General features: G+C 42.3%; 1 protein-coding gene across 1 annotated transcript in view; it reads left to right on the forward strand.

The window, feature by feature from the left end:
• MTHFD1 (methylenetetrahydrofolate dehydrogenase, cyclohydrolase and formyltetrahydrofolate synthetase 1) overlaps nt 1-20208 on the forward strand; it is a gene marked incomplete at both ends in the record, with an annotated part of 41495 nt that extends 21287 nt beyond the window's left edge. The window contains 18 exons of the mRNA XM_082000969.1: nt 407-534; nt 2238-2335; nt 3059-3232; nt 3711-3847; nt 4134-4180; nt 6254-6361; nt 6463-6537; nt 8292-8394; nt 9387-9463; nt 10424-10564; nt 13385-13453; nt 13985-14096; nt 14287-14426; nt 14609-14650; nt 15655-15755; nt 17404-17581; nt 18695-18802; nt 20044-20208. Of these exons, the coding sequence (XP_081857095.1) occupies nt 407-534; nt 2238-2335; nt 3059-3232; nt 3711-3847; nt 4134-4180; nt 6254-6361; nt 6463-6537; nt 8292-8394; nt 9387-9463; nt 10424-10564; nt 13385-13453; nt 13985-14096; nt 14287-14426; nt 14609-14650; nt 15655-15755; nt 17404-17581; nt 18695-18802; nt 20044-20208 (2003 nt within the window). The remainder of the gene's footprint in view (nt 1-406; nt 535-2237; nt 2336-3058; nt 3233-3710; nt 3848-4133; nt 4181-6253; nt 6362-6462; nt 6538-8291; nt 8395-9386; nt 9464-10423; nt 10565-13384; nt 13454-13984; nt 14097-14286; nt 14427-14608; nt 14651-15654; nt 15756-17403; nt 17582-18694; nt 18803-20043) is intronic.

Raw genomic sequence — 20208 nt, forward strand, 5'->3', positions numbered from 1 at the left:
CTCTATTGTATGTCCCATTTGTGGGTGTTGTTTTTTTATTGCACAGATGTAAGACTTGGTCTGTGCTTTGGTCCTCCTGCATTTGTTTGGGAGTCTTCTTCAGACTGCCCTGTGGGACACTTGCCACTGAGAAAATACTTGCATCCTCAAGGAAAGGGAGAAAGGATAAATGGCGCTTAATGGGAAGATGTGTTGCATGAGCTGTTGACACTCTGAGTGACGTATGGTGATAAGAGCTGCATCTTGTCATTTTGTTTTAACTTTTTATCTTTCTTTACAGCTTATTGGGTATTCAGCTTCTGTTTTGTTTATTCCAACAGAGAAAAAGACTTCAGCTTCAGTCAGTGCTGCCTCTGTTGTTTTGGTGAGATGTGATGTGTAACTTACTTTTCCCTTAAATCTCCAGACAGCACAAAGGCCAGTGGAAAAAGAGTTGTAGGAGATGTGGCGTACAATACAGCAAAGGAAAAAGCTTCCTACATCACCCCAGTTCCTGGTGGCGTTGGGCCTATGACTGTGGCCATGTTAATGCAGGTACGTAGGCAGACTGTGAGACTGTGGGTCACCTCCTTTATGTTTGCCTTTGGTCTGTGTTGCTGACCATCAGCATACTACCAAAACAACTGGTGCTTCCTTCCTGCTCTTTCAGAGGTATAGTTAGGATTTCCAACTTCTAGTCCAAGCAGTTTGGATTCAGTTAACTGGGGAAGATGATGGACTTTAAGGAAATGGTAGGACAGAGGGTTTTTGGTTGGGTTTCTGTTCTGGCTTTTTTGAGTGTGGTCTCTCAAAACAGTGAGAAACAGGTTTGTCTTGCAATGCTCTGGCTGTAATTCTAAACCTATGCATAAGGTGATTGGATAAAAAGGAAGAGAGTAACTGTAAGCCAGCTCCCTCTGTTTTCTCCTTTGCTTAAGAAACCCTGCTGCCACCGAACACCCCAAAAAATGATGGGTGGACTGTTTGGTGCATGAGGAATTTGTTGTATGGTTGCAATCAGAAGGTAGTGGTCAATGGCTTAATATCCAGATGGAGATCGGTGATGAGCAGTGTCCCTCAGGGGTCCATACTGGGACCAGTACTGTTTAATATCTTCATCAATCACATAGACAGTGGGATCAAGTGCACCCTCAGCAAGTTTGCCAACAACACCAAGCCAAGCGGTGCGGTTGACAGGCCTGAGGGATGGGATGCCATCCAGAGGGACCTGGACAAGCTCAAGAAATGAGCCGGTGTGAACCTCATGAGGTTCAACAAGGCCAACTACAGGGTCCTGCACCAGGGATGAGGCAACCCCCGTTATCAGTACAGGCCAGGAGATGAAGGGATTGAGAGCAGCCCTGCTGAGAAGGACTTGGGGTACTGGTGGATGAGAAGCTGGACATGAGCCAGCAAAGTGCACTTGCAGCCCCCAAGACCAACCGTATCCTGGCCTGCATCCAGAGCAGCATGGCCAGCAGGTCAAGGGAGGGGATTCTGCCCCTCTATTCAGCTCTGGGGAGACCCCACCTGGAGTCCTGCGTCCAGCTCTGGAGCCCTCAGCACAGGAAAGACATGGACCTGTTGGAGCAGGTCCACAGGAGGCCACAGAAATGATCAGAGGGATGGAACAGCTCTCCTCTGAGGACAGGCTGAAGACAGTTGGGATTGTTCAGCCTGGAGAAGAGGAGGCTTTGGGGAGACCTTATTGCAGCCTTCCAGTACTTAAAGGAGGCTTCTAAGAAAGATGGGGACAAACTTTTTAGCAGTTTGAATCATTGTTGCAGTAGGTCAAGAGGGTAGATTTCAACTAGATAAAAGGAAGAAATTTTTCACAATGAGGGTGGTGAAACACTGGCAGAGGTTTCCCAGAGACATGGTAGAAACATTCCAGGTCAGGTTGGAAGGGGCTCTGAGCAACCTGCTCTAGTTGAAGCTGCCCTTGCTCATTGCAGGGGGGTTGGACTAGATGACCTCTAAAGGTCCCTTCCAAGCCAAAGTATTCTATGATTCCATGATTCTAAAAAAATCCAACACGCTGAAAGATGGATAGATAGATAATGATGAGGGTTTTCTCTTTTTAAGAAAACTACAAGCAGAACCTCATTTTGGATTGTTAGCAAACGCTTTAATCAAAGCACTTTGTATTTATCCCAAACTGAGACAGATGCAAGGGGAAAACCTTTCTGAGTCTCTCTGTTAACCAGCATGGTTCATACAGTGGTGGTTGCTATAATGCATTCTCATGTTCATTTTAGAGCACAGTGGAGAGCGCACAGCGTTTTCTGGAGAAGTTCCAGCCTGGAAAATGGACCATCCAATATAACCAGCTTACCCTAAAGGTGCCTGTTCCAAGGTAATGCTTTCAAATGAAGCCACTGGCTGTATTCATGCTGTATAGTATTCACTTCTGTTCCCAAGCTTTGCGTAATATACGACATGCATGTATGTAGACTGTAGCTAGTGCTGAAATTTGTGGAGAAATAGAGGAAGCACAATGAGGCTTTCCTAAGGGAGAAATGCTAAGCTGCAGTGGTGCTGTGACATATGTTGAAGTGTAGGCTTGGGTCATCTTGATAATATTAAGGCGTAAACATGGACTTCCACAGACTCTTTAGCCCACCTAGATAGTTGCTGATTCAGCAAATAGAAAGACGTTTGCATTTTGGAAAACTGTCTGACATGTCAAAATCCTAGCATCTTGAAGTAGGAGTTGTTGGTGTCAAGTCCCCAGAGAGCAGTTGAAAATATACAAAACGTTGTAAGGGAGCATAACACATTGCCTACAAAAAAAGGCATTCTTGGGGTGGGAGGAGTCAGGGGAGGGTTGGTGTGGGTGGGTTTGTTGTTTGGTCGGTTCTTTTCGTTGTTTTGTTTTGTTTTGTTTTAAAAAAGGCAACTCTGAGGATGTGTCTATTCTAATGCAGCCAGTATCAGTGGGATTGATTCATTTAACGAGGAGGGGTTAAAGCTTTAATTTTAAAATATAGATTAGGTGTTTGTGGTTTATGCCATCCAGAAGCAGGGAATTTGTGAGAAGTCTTTGAGTTATAGGTTGACCTTGCTCTCTTTCTTTAAGTGATATTGAAATATCGCAGTCTTGCATACCCAAACCCATTGATCAAGTTGCAAAAGAAGTTGGCCTGCTACCTGATGAGGTGGAACTCTACGGCCAAACTAAAGCCAAGGTTCATCTGTCGGCTCTGAAGCGGCTGAAGAACCAACCAGATGGCAAATACATTGTTGTTACTGGGTAGGTACTTCCTTAACTGAGGCATCACTTACATGATGTCAAAGCGAAAAGAAATTTTATTAGCATGACTTGTCATTGTATTGTCCTTTGGTAAGGTGACTGTATGGAGTGCTTTGGGTTTTAGTAAATCACACTGAGAAAATCTAGTGGTTTGGGAAATTTTCTCCTGGAGATGAATAGTTTTGGTCCGCAGGTCAGGGTTATGAAGGGCAGACTGGATCGTATTCAAAGTTCTCCTAGTCTAGTAGCCGTAGCCTGCTTTCAACAGTAACTTGCTAGTTGTTTCAGAGGAAAGTCTTTGACAGTTGTGTGATAATATGGCAATCTCATTCCAGTTCCAAACTGATGAAGGTTAGCTGAAGTCTGAGCCAATTGAATTGGCATTAACTGTAATCACTGGGTGACTGTTTTATCCCTGTGTTTTGAATCTTACCCACTACAACGGTTTAATTTTGTCTGTTCTGCTTTTTCACTGCAGGATAACTCCTACTCCCCTAGGAGAGGGGAAAAGCACCACCACTGTTGGTCTTGTTCAAGCCTTAGGAGCACACCTTCACCAGAATGTCTTTGCCTGTGTTCGACAGCCTTCTCAGGGACCAACCTTTGGTATAAAAGGTATCTGTTCTATTGCTTCCAGTTGGACTAGATGGGGAAAGATGGCATTCAGAGATTTTATTCTGCTGCATTGTAGTTTTACATAATTCTCAGTTACAACTGGTTTCTTTTAAGAAAGAAAAACCTTAGGTAAGTTCTTCGGTGTTGTCTTCAAGTGCTGTGCTGGGATTTAAACTAAGCTGCTCGACAGTAGCTGCCTTCTTAAAGTCATTAAGCAAACACATGCAATACCACTCTGGGCTAGAGACACCTTTATTTGCATGATTTGACTATTGTCTCTCTGTAGGTGGAGCTGCAGGTGGTGGCTATTGTCAAGTTATCCCCATGGAGGAGGTAATTCTTTATACAAAGCCTCATTGCACATACAGCTCACAGACCTTGAAGAGATACTGCAGTCAGATAACTTACAAAATCTTTCTTGTTTATGGCCCAGTGTAGCACTCCCAAGAACGGGATGCTTGATTTCAAAGCCTTTTTTTTTTTTAAAAAAAAAAAAAAATCTTTGGTTGTTTCAGAAGGATGCCTGCATGGTCAGGAAACTTCATAGAACTAGGAATTCCCAGTTCCTCTGTTTCTTCCCTTTCTCTGCCTTGAATTGCTGTATACCCTTGAGCAAAGTACATCCTGTGCCTCTTTTTCCCAGCACTGAAATGAGGATGATAATGACTTAATACGTTTTGGAATCATATTAAGTAGTTCTGTCAGCAGTGGTGGTCACCAATTCTTTCTGTGAGCTATTTTGGTGTACTTGTGTTTTAGATTACTAAACATGAAATGGGAAAAGGGAAGTTGGGAATCAGTAATGCCAAGACCTCTCAGCCTGTGGGGGGCTGGCACTGCAGCATATTTCTGACGTGTCTTGGCAACAAGTAAAATCCCATCTCTGGGGGCAGGGAATTGAAAGGCACGTGTAGCACGCGCTCTCGTGCTTTTCTCAACTCTCAAAGTAATTGCCTGTAGAATTCTACCTTTGTCTCGTGCACTATAGGTTGACACAGGGCAATTTTAGGAAGAAAAGCAGAAATTATCAAAAGGGCTGTTTGTTCCAATTGATGCAGCAAGTCCATAAAAGATAAAAATGTTAAGAGGGCAGGATATTGATTTAGTCAGGTGCTAAGAACATGTGTGAATGATAGATGTCACAAGAAAAATCATCTCCTCCTCTTTGGGAGTGTTACTAAGACGAGCCAAAATACTCGACTGTGTGCAGCAGTGGGAAACAGCACCACTCTTGAACCAAAGTGGCTGAAAGGACTTTCTTTAAGTGTGACCCACGTGGTATAAATACACATAGTTTTGTGGGTGTGTTTTAATCAATGCATGTCTTGTATAATTGAATTCTCTGGAGTCACTAGTTACAGTAATGACCTTGATACATCGTTTGATATTTCTGCATGCAGCTTTCATCCTAGGAAAAGATTAGCAACTGAAAAACTTTTCAGTTCATACTGCAGAACCAAGGTAGTAATAATTGCTGCTTCTTGCATGTATGTAGAATGAGACAACAATTAGCATTTACTAATTAGGATTTATAATCAGTGTGTGACTAGCTGCATTCTGCTTTTAGCTATGTTTTTTAAGACCACAGCAGCAAGGCTTCAACAAAATGGTATTGTAAGGTCTTCTGTCATACCACCTTTTCTAATGTCCCCTTTTCATCTTCCTCCTTTGCTGCTCTGCTACAGAGGAAAAGGATTGTTTTAACCACACCTTTTATTCCCCTGCCATAATGCAAAGCTATATATCCCAAGTGATTTGTCAGTTCAGCCTGATTAACTCATGTAGACAAACCCACTCAGCTATCTTTTAATGAGATAGAACCAAGAAAACTACTAGCAGTGTCACTGTGTAGTACGTGGTCTACAAGTTCTGCCTACGTTACTCTGTGTTTGAGTGGTTAGCTTATGCAGAGCTCTGTGCAACCACAGCTCTACTGCTAGCACTACACAAGGTTGCTAGTTTCAATTTAGCTCAGGTATCTTTGTGGGAGCAGCAGCAGCTTCAGCTAATGTATGTGTGAAACCTGTTGTGCAAATAATGAGAGTGGGTCAGAAGGAAGGTGAAGGAGGAGCAATGAAGATGTGCCATACGGTCTTCTCAGGTGTCAAGGAGCCTGTGAGAACTGTTCTTGAGGGGGGGAGGAACCAAAACCAAAAACTCAAACCTTTTTATTTGGAAGCTTTGTTCTGGAAGTTTGTAAAATGACATAAATGTGGGGGAGGCATTTTTCTGTTTTAGAGAAATTCTTTCCTCTCTTCCACATACTGCACTGAGCAATCTCTCCCCCTCCACCCTCACACACTTTAACATTACTATTAATACTTCTCTTTCCATCTGTCTACAATGAATTGAAAGAAATGAAAATTGCAGCAGAATGAGGTAACTGATATGTTTTATCTCCTGTAGTTTAACCTTCACCTCACTGGTGACATCCATGCTATCACTGCAGCCAACAACCTGGTCGCTGCTGCTGTTGATGCACGTATATTCCATGAGCTAACTCAGACTGACCAGGTATGATCCTCTCTTGTGATGTATTTGAGCCCGGCCCACTTTGGCCAAGATGTTTTGGGTGTGCCAGCAGTGCTAATTAACTACCTGTTTCATTCTGCAAGGCTCTCTACAGCCGTTTGGTGCCTTCTGTAAATGGTATTAGGAAGTTCTCAGACATTCAGATCCGAAGGCTGCAGGTAAGTTTACTGGTTTTACATTGGTTTCTGGTTCTGTTCCATTTACTCATCCTTTACATAGGCAGAGCTAGGTTACAGAAACTCTCATGTTGTCCTCTAGGTCATTCTGTTGGCATTTATTTTCTACATCGTGTGCAAAAGTGTGGTAGCCCTTTTTACAGCACAGAAAATGACGAGATGTAGCCCCAAGGGGAAGAATCATTGATGTAACTCTCTTTATCATATAGCTGTATGAGTAACGCAGTGGGAAGAGGCAAAGGGATTAGTGCCCTTTATTAATAGTGTCAATTCAGTGTCCTTAATGCAGTTTAAGAAAGGACCAGAATCAGTCTCTGTACCTTAACACCCAGTTACAGCTAGAGATTAATAGTTCCTATGTGGCAGCTATAGATAATAGATAATGCAACCCCAAAAAAGGCAATCTATAAAATTCAGCAAAAAGAGAACATAGAGAAGTTTTTGTTTTATCCAGATTGAGAAAACAGGGAAAAATGGAAAAAATACCTGTGTCCTATATTGCCCACTCCCTCCTCTCCCTCAAAAAGAATTCCCAGTTAAATGAGTAGCCTTGTCATTGAGTGGCTGTCCCTGAGCAGACCATAGCTCCTCTGATCCTCAGAAATTAATGTGAACTAGCATGTGTCCCTGACTTCTGCAAAAAATGAGGATTAACAGGGGAATAGTTTTGGACTGGGCTTAGACCTCCTGGCTAGGAGGACAGCCTGGGGCCTGCTAAACTCATTCAGAGTTTGTACAGTATTCAGTCTGGTTCAGTTGCCCATTTGGAAGTCAAGAGCAATAGTCAGACTAGTTCAGAAGCTAAAACTCCGATTTATTAATTGGCTATAATGTCTCCATTAGGGAATGTGTGGTTTGTTTCCACTGCTGAAAGAAGAAACTATGTCGTATTTCTTGATGTTCCCAACAGACTGCTGAGGGACTCTACCCTAACCACTATTCTGGTTATTAAATGTTGAGATGTGAACGGGATGCTAAGACTCCAGAAAGATATCTTTGTTTCTTTTTCTAAATTATGTGCTTGTAGAGGAAGAGAACAGACTTTCTTCTTCACTGCTGTTCTTCAGGAGGAAAACACAACTTGGCTGTCTAGTTAATTAAAAAAAGCTTGCTCGTTCATAAATCAGCTCAATCGTTTTCCTCATTCCTAAGCTTGTGCTTGTATCAGGCTTCTTGAGATAATTCTTCTCTAAGTTAAGCAACTTGGCAAACTGCCCATCCTCTCAGTATGTTCAAGATCAGCTTTCTGGGATGCTGACAGCCTTGTGACTGAATTGTTTAATTCCTCCTTTGTGCTGCTTAACCAGCATGCTGAAAGCAGTGTCTTTTAAATACGTATGGCTGTGTGCAGTGACCCTAGGCAAACTAATGAGAAATGGATGTAAGCATGTGAGACTAATGATTAGAACAAGGCGTGTAAGGAACTGCAGAGCTCACTCTCTTACTCTTTTTGTAGATGCCTTGCACAAAGCTTGGTGACAGCCTGCCCTAATGAGCTCTGTTGTCTGCCTTGCCCTTTACTAGCTGGCCAGCAGCAAGCTCTGCTTCCAGATACACACAGATATGGATCATCGTATGTTGTGGGGTCTAGGAGAAGGGGCACCAAAAGGCAGCCCCTCCTTATTTCTGAATATGCACATGCTGCTGCCGAAGGCTCATTGCTGTAATGAAAAGTTCGTTTCTGTGAATCTCTTCATTATACCTTTTTGTCTTTTATTTGTCCTTTCCTCCCATAGAAATTGGGCATTAACAAAACTAATCCTACGGCTTTGACAAAGGAAGAAATAAACCTATTTGTGAGATTGGACATTGACCCAGGCACCATAACATGGCAAAGAGGTACAAGAGTCATTAAGTGAAAGAATTACTAAGAAACAAAATGTGTGTCAAGAGAGGTTTGCAAGTGCAGCAGGAACTGTGTTTCGTGGGAAGATGGGAAAGAGGACAGCGCTGGCCTCTCCTTCTGTTTGGTGGGACAGGTGCCTGCTGCTGGAATCTCATTTCTAAAGGGTCTGATGCAGGGGCTTGAATCTGCTCTGAACTCACAAAGTTTAGAACTTCACTAACTGGTACAAGTTTGTGTTTCTGGATTTGTAAGTCACTGAGAGAGTTGAGTTTGGCAACTGTAGCCAACAGCCTTTTTGCCTGACTGAGAAACCTTTGTGAGCAAGGAGAAGGTTCTGCTCTGGCTTTAAACTCAGTTTTAATCTGCCCACTTGCTCTTTTGGGGACTGACAGCAAATAAAGGCCAGATGTTTAAAAGGTTTTTAAAGTAGTTTGCCTCATGGGAAATATGTTATAAAATACTTAACATTTTTCAAACTGATCATAAGAAAAAGCAAATTTAATCCAGTATTTGATAGTTTGTGTTTCCAAGGTAATTTGAGTTATTGGGGTTCTGTGAAACTATTCTCACTAAATGGTAAAATCTGACCATTTTATCACTTAACTTATAAAATTATAATTTTATTTCTCTTTGGCTGTAATAATTTCCTGATTTCACATTGACTAATGGCAGTGAAAAAGCAATTAGAATAATACTAGCAGCTCTGCTTTTCAGAGAGGCTTTGGACTTGTGGTTAATGCGCACAAAGGGAGGTAGACTCCCTCTGGATGCAGCACAGGGTCTGCATGTGACTGTTGGTATTCTCACTTTGCAGTTCAGTTTTGGGGAAGAATCACGCTGAGTAGCAGTTGCCATTCTTTAGGAGAGGATGGTTTCTCAAACTGCCACGCTCTCTCCATCAGTGATCTAGCTGAACATTTATAATAGGACATAGATGTGACTTCGACTTGCAACGTACTTATCTTTCTCTTTGCATTCCCCACAGTACTGGACACAAATGACAGGTTCCTTAGGAAAATCACTATTGGACAGTCTCCAACAGAAAAAGGCTTCTCACGAATGGTAATTGTTCTCTTTTCTTTCATGTTTTAAAAAGTACTTTGAAAAACGTGGTCCTAAAGCAAGTTTCTGTAACTCCAGATGTTTCCATCTTTTACAAGTATCTTGTTAAAGAGAAAGCAGAAAGTCCTTTCAGCCAAGCAGTTAAATTTGCTACCAGTGTACAGTGTTTAGTTTTATTGTCTGTTCTCTCTTGAATGTTGGCTTCCCAAACTGGGATGACTGTGGCCTAATAAGTGGCACACAAGTGCCCTCTGTAAGTATGACACATGGCAATGGCTAATCTTCACCACTGCAGATGCTTTGAGTGGGATATATCTGCCCAAAACTACACACAGTATCTGAGCTTATTGTCTAGATTCATTATATAATCAATAGAGTAAAATAGGCAATCTGGGCTGTGACTCCTCTCATCCCTTAAGTAACTGTCAAATTAATAGTTCAAATGAATTGTGCTCAGAAGAGCCTCTTTCTGTTGACTTGAAATGTCCCTAGGGTGCTTAGCTTCAGTGGAGGTGTCTGTATAATGTCAGATGAATTCTACCCTTCATTTCCTGTAGAATCTGGTTATTCTTTTTTGGTCATTTACTGTACTGTTCAGTGATAATCAGATGAGTTAGTAAGCTCAGTCTTCAAAAATACAATTTGTTAGTGTTAAGCATTCTTCCATGAGTCACTAATGTATGTGCCAGGAGAGAGTCATGTAATAGCAATGGAATAAGTAGTTTTTACTTAATTTTGCAGGAAAAAAAAAACTAGTTTAAAATGGCCAAATCAAATTAAGTATGTTCTGGGAGTAATACTTTGGATTTCTTCTATATTTGTATGTCTGTGGGGGTTTTTTTGTTTGTGTTTTGTTTTGTTATGATGGTGATCATTGCCCTTGTTTCAATAATTTAACAGAGGTAGGGATTGCTGCTAGGGAATCTTGATGAGTTCATGTTCTTCATTCATCTCTTGCAGGCTCAGTTTGACATCACAGTGAGCAGTGAAATCATGGCAGTTCTAGCACTCTCTGATGGGTTGGATGATATGAAAAAGCGACTGGGCAGAATGGTAGTAGCTTCCAGCAAGAGAGGAGAACCAGTGACAGCAGATGACCTTGTAAGAGAATCATTCAGTTCTTAAATGCTTTTCCTATGACTTCTGAAAGTCCTTGGACTGAAAAGCATAGAGGCACTTCTGTACAGAAAAGACCTTAGCATATAGCAGATCAAAGATGAAATCTAGCGCCTTACCCAGAGAGTGTGTGTGTGCGCCTCTGTCCTGGGCAGGGACAAAGGGTCCCGTGTGATATGCGATGTGTCAAGCTGAAGCTAGCACCGTAGGAATTAATGGGGAAATACAAGGTGGCTTCTGGATAAAAAGCATATTTATGAATTGAAGAACTCGGATTGCATTCTGATGCCCATCCTGTTTCTCAGGCTCCCTGGAGTGAGGAAAATATTGAGCAGGAACAAAGCCTCACACAAATTTAATTACAGACAATGAAATATCTTATTCTCGGAGGCTGTGAACGCTATAAAACCGAACACTTTACAAAAAGTGCCAGGACTCCATAAAGCAGCCTTTGATGAGGGACACAAACCCTTAATTTCCACTGCATGAAGTGCTGAATGTAGTAGCACTGGTGACGTCTCTTACCAGTAGGTAAAAGAGTCCTAAGCAGCAATTGCAAGCTGCAGCACTGTCTTGCAGCTGTCCATACAATAATTATTAGTACAGTTCTTGTGAGTGTGTCAACTAACACTCTCCCAAATGGTGCTTCAGTGTGGTGTCAGGGGAATAGCCTGTGCCCCAGACACTTCCTCCAATAAATGTTTTGAAGATGGCAACCCTGTTTGGAGAAGGGAAGGGGAATTAGCCCTGTATGTGAACTGGGCCCTGTCATTTGGCCTCAAGACAGAGAACAGGCTCAGGACTGTTGCACTAGTCAACAGAGGTATGATATTGGTGCTTACTGCTGTCCTGTATAGTAGATATTTCACAGCCTGCTCTACAAAAGGCAAGACTATTACAAATTTCATCATGTGGTGTTAGTGAGGTTTGTCTTGCATTTTCTGAATTAACATTTCCAGTGGGATAGAAGAATCCACAGGGTGGGTATCCTGACCTGTGTTTCCAGCAGGGTGGGACAGCACTAAAGCTTACCTTACTTAGCTTCCTCTTGCTATCTTGCTGTGGGGTTTTTTTGTTTTCTTGTGTGTTTGGGGTTTTGTTTGATTGTTTGTTTTACTTCCTCCCAGGATAAGCCTAAGAAACAGTAGATTAGCAATGTGGCCTGACTCTCATCTTGCAGGCAAAGGCCTAGGCTGGGAACCATTTATGTGTAAATGTCCTTATATGAGACATTTGTTGGGAATGAGGGAGAGCATGTGCCAAAATTCTGTAGGCAGCTTTGAGATTTTAGTTCCTACTGCTAGCATGGTGCCAGTTTAAGTACCTGAATTAAACCCTGTTCTGGAAAACAGGAGTCTCTCCTGCTGCCCATCAGCAGTGGAGGCAGATGGTGCTGGGGTGGGGAGTGGCTTCTGAGTTTTATGTAGAGTCCAGGTGATAGAAGTCTTTAATCTCAAGGGGTTTTTTTACTTTTTTTTTAAATCTAATTATATTTTATTTTGTCCATAGCAACTGCAGATTGGAGGATGGTATCAGACCTGTCCAACAGGTTTTCTTGAATGTTATGTGTTTGCACTGATGGCAGCCATTGGCTTGCATTGTTAAAACTGTGTTACATACTCCTCATGCAGGCAGAAACGTGGTGATTGCAGAGGCCAGACTAGCACAATATGACATCTGTGTCCTTCTGCTATTGTATAACCAATATCAAGAGTGTGCTATCAGGAAGCACAGAGAAACTGGGAAGAAATGTGGTATCAAAAAGTGACTACAGGTTTTTAGAGATGGCATGAATTGAAGTGCCACTGAGTGACACAGGCCTGAAATGTCGCCATGGAAATTTTGCTCTGTAGGTTCATTTTTCTGGAGATGACTGAAGTTTAAAGTTTATCCATGAAATGTTAAATAAGCTTTCACGTGGCAAGATTGGTACTAATGAAACAAAGCAGCTAATATCTTTTTTAAAAAATCTTTCCTATAATTGAGTGCTACAATCCAGATGAAGTTAAAAGGGAAGAGAAGGAAATCATGGTTCAAGGTTTTTCTAACTGCTGTAAACATTTCCATTCTAGTTACTTTTGCAAGTGCTGGGTAACAGCTGGTTTGGTTTCCACTGGACTGTGTCAGTCACAAGGACGACCAAATCCTCATTTTCTCTTCCCAAAAGATATATGGATGAAATCAGAAGCTTTCACTTTGCAGGAAGCAGAATTGCAGCAGGGTATATTGCTGCACCTCAGAGGAAACGTGAGCTCCAGTGTTTGCCTTTCGTGATACCAGCCTGGTCTTTCTCATGAGCACAGAGGTTCACTTTAAAAGCTATTTCTGCACAAGAGACTTGGGCAGGATGTAGCAGCTTGTTAGGACATTTTAAGTCCAGTACGTAAAGCCTAGTTGCTGAAATGAGGAAGGAAAAAAGTCCAAGACAAATCTACCTGCAAAACCCAAGAATGTTGCTTTGTGCTGCTGAATGGCCTACAATAAACCATACGTACCTAAGGATTACTCTCTCACTGCTGCTGTTTACTGACCTTGCTATAGCATTGAAACAGCAATTGTTCTTTATGCCTTCGCTACAAAGTGATGGCCAAGCAAGGTCACAACTGAGAGGCTGCTTCTAGCAGAAATCACAGAATGTCAAGGTCATTATTCTGCCTTGCCCTGACTAGAGTTAGTTATATCTAGAGCAACTGCTGGTTCTGGTCCTGAAAGCTCACCAGGACAGAAGCAGAGCCTTGACACTGCGTAAGAACTGTCTTAGTATCTTAGTCCATCTGGAAACTGATTGCTCCCTTTTTCTTTTAGGGAGTGACTGGTGCTCTGGCTGTCTTGATGAAAGATGCTGTTAAACCAAACCTCATGCAGACACTAGAGGTGAGCACAGATGATTTGCATTCTCAGAGCCAAGAAGCAACCAGTTTAGGTCATTCATCACAATCAGTGTGTGCTTACTCGGCTTAGAGTTGGAAGTTTACTGTGGTTTCCTGCCCGAGGTTCAGGGCTAGGGAAGAAGGCTAGCTTCTTTCTAGGTCTGCCATTGGCATGTGGGATGACCCTGAGGAAATGCACTAAACTTTGCTGTGTCTCTGTTCTGTTGTCTTTAATGCCAGGAACTGTTTTGAGAATCTAAATGCTGTGGATGCAGAAGAATGGCAAAGAGTTGCTGGGATTTAGCCATCCTTTTCCTAAGAGGATTAATAGCACCACTTGTGCAGATTATTATAATTCTGTTTGCCCTGTAGTCCCTGTTAGTGATAACAAATGTTTGATCAGAAGGCTTTGAGATCTGTGTTTTGCTTTACCTTCAAGTACCATAGTACTTAGCTTCTGAAATACTGCAGATTTCCTAAATTGTACCCTCTGATTTTCTCTTTCTGTCTCTCTCCTACACACCCCCTTTTCTAGGGAACACCAGTGTTTGTTCATGCTGGACCTTTTGCCAATATTGCACATGGGAATTCTTCAGTGTTGGCAGACAAAATAGCCCTGAAGCTTGTGGGTAAAGAGGGTTTTGTTGGTAAGTGTGTGGGGTGTGGTTTTTAGTTTACTTTTTGTTTGTTTTGCAGGGAGGGATCTGCCTTTTTTTTTTATTGTGACTGTCTTTGGGATTTTTGTCTTGGAAGAAGCTTCTGATTTATATAATAAGAGCATTATTTTTCCACCCAGCAACCTCTCACAAGCTTCTTTTCTTTTAATTCCTACTGTAGTTACAGAAGCAGGATTTGGTGCAGACATAGGCATGGAGAAATTCTTTAACATTAAGTGCCGCTATTCTGGTCTCCGGCCTCATGTGGTGGTGTTGGTCGCTACTGTCCGAGCTCTGAAAATGCATGGAGGAGGGCCTGCAGTAAGTACTAGGCAAGGTTTTCTTTAGGCCTGAGGGACTGTTACTGTTGTTCTGATCCTGAAGCCTGGAGTACAATGTTGTATCTTGATGCCATTTAATAAGAATCAAGCACGAATTGCTGTAATGGATAAAAATCTTTGGGGGTTCCATCTTTTTATTTTTGGTTTCCTTTTTTCCCCCAGGTAACTGCTGGGGTACCTTTACCGAAGGAGTACATGGAAGAGGTAACCTTCTTTACCTGTTGTGACAGTTGACCAACTAACTGCAGTCATGCAGTGCGCACCTGGATAGCTAGCGTGTCATTTCTTTAGCTGCTAGGGAAATGCCTCCTCATACAGGCTGTAATGTTCTTTTTTTTTTATGATGTTACTTTGGCTCTGCTCTTTCAAGCATTTATTGTACTTTACCTAGCCAGTATTCAGAGCCTTTTTGTTTCTCCTGAGCTCATGCAATTGTCTGTGTGCTCAATTTTTCATAGTAATACCTGCTCTGTGTTCCCTGACCCTCTCAGTATGGAGTAATTGCTTGGCTGAAATATTGTCTCTGAAAATATTCAGAGTGCCCCTCTAAGCAACAGTTTTTGGTTTTACTCCCTCTCCTTCTCCTTTACAAGCAGAGAGGAAAGTGAACTGAAGTCTCAGCTTCTATCCTTGGGCTTTGAATGGTGGTGTACACTTGGATAACTGTCTGGCTCTTTTTACACTGCTGCAGCTTTTTCACTTGTGGAGCTTTTGTATGGAATATTCTTTGCATAGGAAGGGATGAAGTGTCTGGATTTCCATGAATAGTCTCTGATGTTGCAAAATGTAAATGTGTAAACCAAAAGCTGTTGCCACAGACTTCAAACAAGTGTCGTGAAATTCACTGCTAATAATATTTAATACATAAAGAGGAATGTGTCAGAGAGGAAAGTGAGGCTTTACTGTGGGGAGTTAATGAGCACGGGTATTAACTTACTAAGAATAACAAAAATATGATAAAAAGTGATTTCTCTTACCTTGGCTTGGCAGCTGAAACCAGTGATCATTGGAAGTAGTCGTTCCTTTTCCTGTTTTCCATCCAAGAGCATGCACTGGTCTGGACTGTTCAGAAAGCAGCACTGGGGATTTGCCTTTAGTTTCATTCCCATTTTGACATTTTTATAATTATCTGTGGACATAGTGGATTTGGAACAAAAGTTTCACTGACCCTGAGAAAACGTGCTGCTGCTTTTCTGTCGTCTTTGCAGAATCTTCAACTGTTGGCAAAAGGCTGTAGTAACCTAACCAAGCAAATCCAAAATGCACGGATGTTTGGTGTCCCAGTAGTAGTGGCTGTTAATGCTTTCAAGTAAGTGATCTGGGATGAAGTGATACATGGGTATAAAATTGTGGCACCTTATATGCTATGTTTAACACAAACTCTTATTTTCAGTACTGTTGATGTATTGTTTGCAGCATTTTGCATTGCTGGAAGATGCCAAATAAATAGGGGAGCTCTGCTTAGTCACTTCAGATGCGTTCCTTAGGTTAAATTATCTTAGAATTTTATGACTATTATCTGCCATCACTTACACCCTGATTGGCCAAATTACTGTGGACAAAAGGTGCCTGTGACAATGTGGAATCTGAGCTCGTAATAGATGGTGAGGTGCCTGTGCTGTCAACCATGCTATGTTCAGTGGTCTGCTGTATGCAGTAATTATGCCCTGCTAAGAAGCATTTTGGGCTCTGCACATTGTATGGCACAGGAAATAAATCTGTGTGTGGTCTTTTTATGCAGGCGGAAGGTGTGTAAAAGCTGATGCCAGTTCACAGAATCATTAAGGTTGGAAAAGACCTTTAAGATCATCAAGCCCAACCGTTAACCCAAAACCACCATGTGCCCTAAACCATGTCCTGAAGTGCCACATCTACACGTTTTTTGAACACTTCCAGAGATGGTGACTCCACTACCGCCCTGGGCAGCGTATTCCAATGTTTGACCACTCTCTCTGTAAAGAAATTTTTCCTAATATCCGGTCTAAACCTCACCTGGCACAACTTGAGGCCATTTCCTCTCATTCTGTTGCTAATTACTTGGGAGAAGAGACCAACACCCACCTCACCACAACCCCCTTTCAGGTAGTTGTAGAGAGCAATAAGGTCTCCCCTCAGCCTCCTCTTCTCCAGACTGAACAACCCCAGATCCCTCAGCCACTCCTCGTAAGACTTGTGCTCCAGACCCCTCACCAGCTTCGTTGCCGTTCTCTGGACATGCTCCAGCAACTCAATGTTCTTCTTGTAGTGAGGGGCCCAAAACTGAACACAGTATTCAAAGTGTGGCCTCACCAGTGCTGAGTACAGGGGCACGATCACTTCCCTACTCCTGCTGGCCACACTGTTGCTGATACAGGCCAGGATGCTGTTGTCCTTCTTGGCCACCTGGGCACACTGCTGGTTCATGTTCAGCCGGCTGTCAGCCAGCACCCCCGGGTCCTTTTCCTCGGGGAAGCTTTCCAGCCACTCTTCCCCAACCCCAGTTGAAGCAAGAGTAGCCAGCTAAGTATTCTTCATCTAAAGTAAATGCATATTGGCTGATCTAGAGAAATTATGGTTTTTAGCTTGTTATGTGCAAACATGATACAGCACACCTTAGCATCTCTAAACAGCAATACTAGTGCTTTTTTGAGTTTGCTTATGAAAACAGGAGTTGCATTGCCAGTATGGGACAGAAGTGGCAGAAAGCCTGGAACACTGCTGCGTCAGTAGTCATGGGTTTCTGGTGTAGTTCCGAAGCTGTGTCTGTTCCTCTGTGGAACAGAGGCGAACAGAGAGAACCTTCTCTCACCAAGGTGGAGAAGGCTGTGGTGGATAGCCCCTCAGCAGCTTCCTGAAGGCTGGATTCTGTGATTTCTTTGGACAGCTTTTGGATCTTTTCAAGAGTGAAAATAGTTAGAACAAACTTAATTTACTATGTGTGCATTCTAGTACAAACTTGCAAGCTTTTCTCCTTAAAGAACAGACGCAAAGGCTGAACTGGCCCTTGTAGTACAACTGGCAAAGGAAGCAGGAGCGTTCGATGCTGTGGAGTGCACTCACTGGGCAGAGGGAGGTAAAGGAGCGATTGCACTGGCCCAAGCTGTTCAGAGAGCATCGCAGACACCCAGCAATTTCAGGTTCCTCTATAATGTGGAGGTAAGAACTTGCAGTATTACAGAGGTACTTTGTTCATAAAGTGGAGTTAGTTTCACTAGCTTAAGTTGCTGAAGGCTGTCTGAAAGGCTGCTCTGAGAAACTGAGAAGCAATTTGGTTTTAGAACTTAACATTTATTCCACCAGTCTCAAAGACCTAGTTTGACAGTTCTTGTTGTTCTGACTACCCAGTGAAATACTGTTGGCTTTTGACCTTCAAAGATGCTGCTGTGACTCTGCTAGAGATGACAAACAGGTTTCTACCATGGTAACCATGTTCCAGGATAGGGGGAAGTTTAGTACTTGAACTTGAGACATGCATTCCTGTCAGAGCACGGACTGGAACAAGCCTGACCAACCCTGTTACCTTACTGCAGAGCTCCTGGGTGCATGTGTCGCTCAGGATGGGAATCTATGCAACAGGCTATGGAATAGAATTTGTCCATTTCTAACTTTTTTTTTTCTCTGCAAGTAAGCCATATGGGGTCATACTACAGGTCAGGGTGGAAGAGTGTGTGTGTGTGTGTATTTCTAATGATTTTGAACATTAAGCAAATTTGACAGGTGACTTGGAGGTAATGAAGTCACTGTTTCCAGGTTATGGCCTGAGTCCTCCTTTAATAGCAAGCACCTCTTAAGAACCTAATAAGGTACAGAGCAATGTCATTATATGTATTTTGGCTCTTTAACAGATGCTTTCAATTTTTCTCTTTAACGTCTTATTTGTGCTCTTATTTAACCATTAATTTGTATTCCCTCAAATTATTTTTGTTCATTTTTTGACTTAGACTTCAGAGGGAATCAAGATGCCTCTTTTGCAGTGGGATAATTAACATGCAAGCACAGCTTATGAGAAATGCTGTTGTGTATCTTTTTGTTTCTGACTGTAGTAAACTAGTTTTGCCCTCTTACCAAGAGAAGCAACTGCAGCAAGATAAATGAAATGTGTTTTGAAAACCCTCGAATTACTGTATAGCTTTGTTCTACAGCAAATAGGAATAGCTCTTGTATCTGCAGATGGGCATTGCACAACATGTATGAAGGATTGTGAAGCTGCTGTGATGTTACGGCTCTTTGTAGTTCGGCCACACTGACTTGCCTGTCTTCTTTTTCTAGCTCCCTGTTATAGATAAGATCAAGCTTATTGCACAGCAGATCTACGGGGCAAGTGACATTGAGCTACTTCCAGAAGCACAGGAGAAAGTCGCCTTGTACACTAAGCAAGTGAGTTTTCCATGTCACCTGATGCCACTGGTGCTTTTCATTTAACATGTTCATATTGAACAGTGGTGTTCAAACTGTGTGTGGAGGGAATCATCACTCAAATCATGTCCTTGTCCAGGACTCATTAGAGGAAGAGGAGGTGGTAGGTGGAGGGAGAAATTGGCCCTGGCTTCTAGTGGAGAGGATAGAACTCATCTGGCCCAGTAGAACATCCGTGATAGTGTATGGGGAGAGAAGGGCAGGCGGATTCAGTGATCTTTCTCTAGAGATGTGTTCTCTAGAGAAAGTGTTCTCCAATCCTTCAGCAATTTGGGAATTGGGGAACTACAAGTGGTCACACTGGTGCTAAATAGTCTCTGATGGTTATTTTTTTAAATCTTGTTCCACTGAATTGCCTAATCAGGTTTTTGAATGCATATGTATTTTTGGTAGTCGCAGTTATGTTGGGGAAAGAGTTCCAGAGGTGATGCAATACTTCTTGTGGAAAAAACACTACTTTTATAAGTTTTGAACCTGGCATCTGGTGGTTGAATTAGATGCTTTCTGGTTGTTGTGTTGCTTTTACCCTTCTCTAGCATGACGTTCTTGTGAACTTACCCACTTCTGCATTAATGAAGGTCTATAAAGGACTTTGAAGAGGAGCAATGTGAGAACTAGCCATTCTTTGTATACAGCATGCTCAAATAATTTTGCTTTTGCAGTCCATTTACTACTGGCATATATAGTTTCTCGCTTTTGTGTTTCTTGTATATTCCTTTACAAGCCCATCAAAATACTGTAGGCATGTGATTGCCACTTCCTCATGACATGCAATTATATTGATCAAACATTTCTAATTAACTGACCTCAGCTGAACAAGAACTTTAGTTCTGAGCTGTTTAAATTAACATTTTGGGAAGAGAGTAGAAAGTAAGTTAGCTACCAAGGTTGTATATCTAGCACTTCCATACCATTAACTTTTTTCCTCCATTGGATGTGCTGGGGCCATGGTGGTTCTTCCTTTAATACTTAGCAGGGGACAGGAAGAGAGTTTGAGAGAGAAGGAATGGGGATGCAGAATGGTAAACAGATCTGACAAGCTGTGGATGAAGCACATCGTGAGGAGTAAAATGTCCTAATAAAACGTCTGATGTCTGCAGAGAATGGCAGAATAGAGCAATTACATTTGTGGACAGGAAAAGTTACTGTTTTTTCACTTATTTCTCTCCTCTTTCTCTCTCTCTTTTCATTGCCTTTCCCAGGGATTTGGAAACCTGCCAATCTGCATGGCTAAAACTCACTTGTCGTTGTCTCATGACCCTGAACAAAAAGGAGCACCTATGGGTTTTACTCTGCCAATCCGAGACATTCGGGCCAGCGTTGGTGCTGGATTCCTGTATCCACTGGTAGGAACGGTACGTGATTGA

This window comes from Phaethon aethereus (assembly GCF_964289735.1).
Source record: "Phaethon aethereus genome assembly, chromosome: 5".
In the NCBI taxonomy this organism is placed as follows: domain Eukaryota; kingdom Metazoa; phylum Chordata; class Aves; order Phaethontiformes; family Phaethontidae; genus Phaethon; species Phaethon aethereus.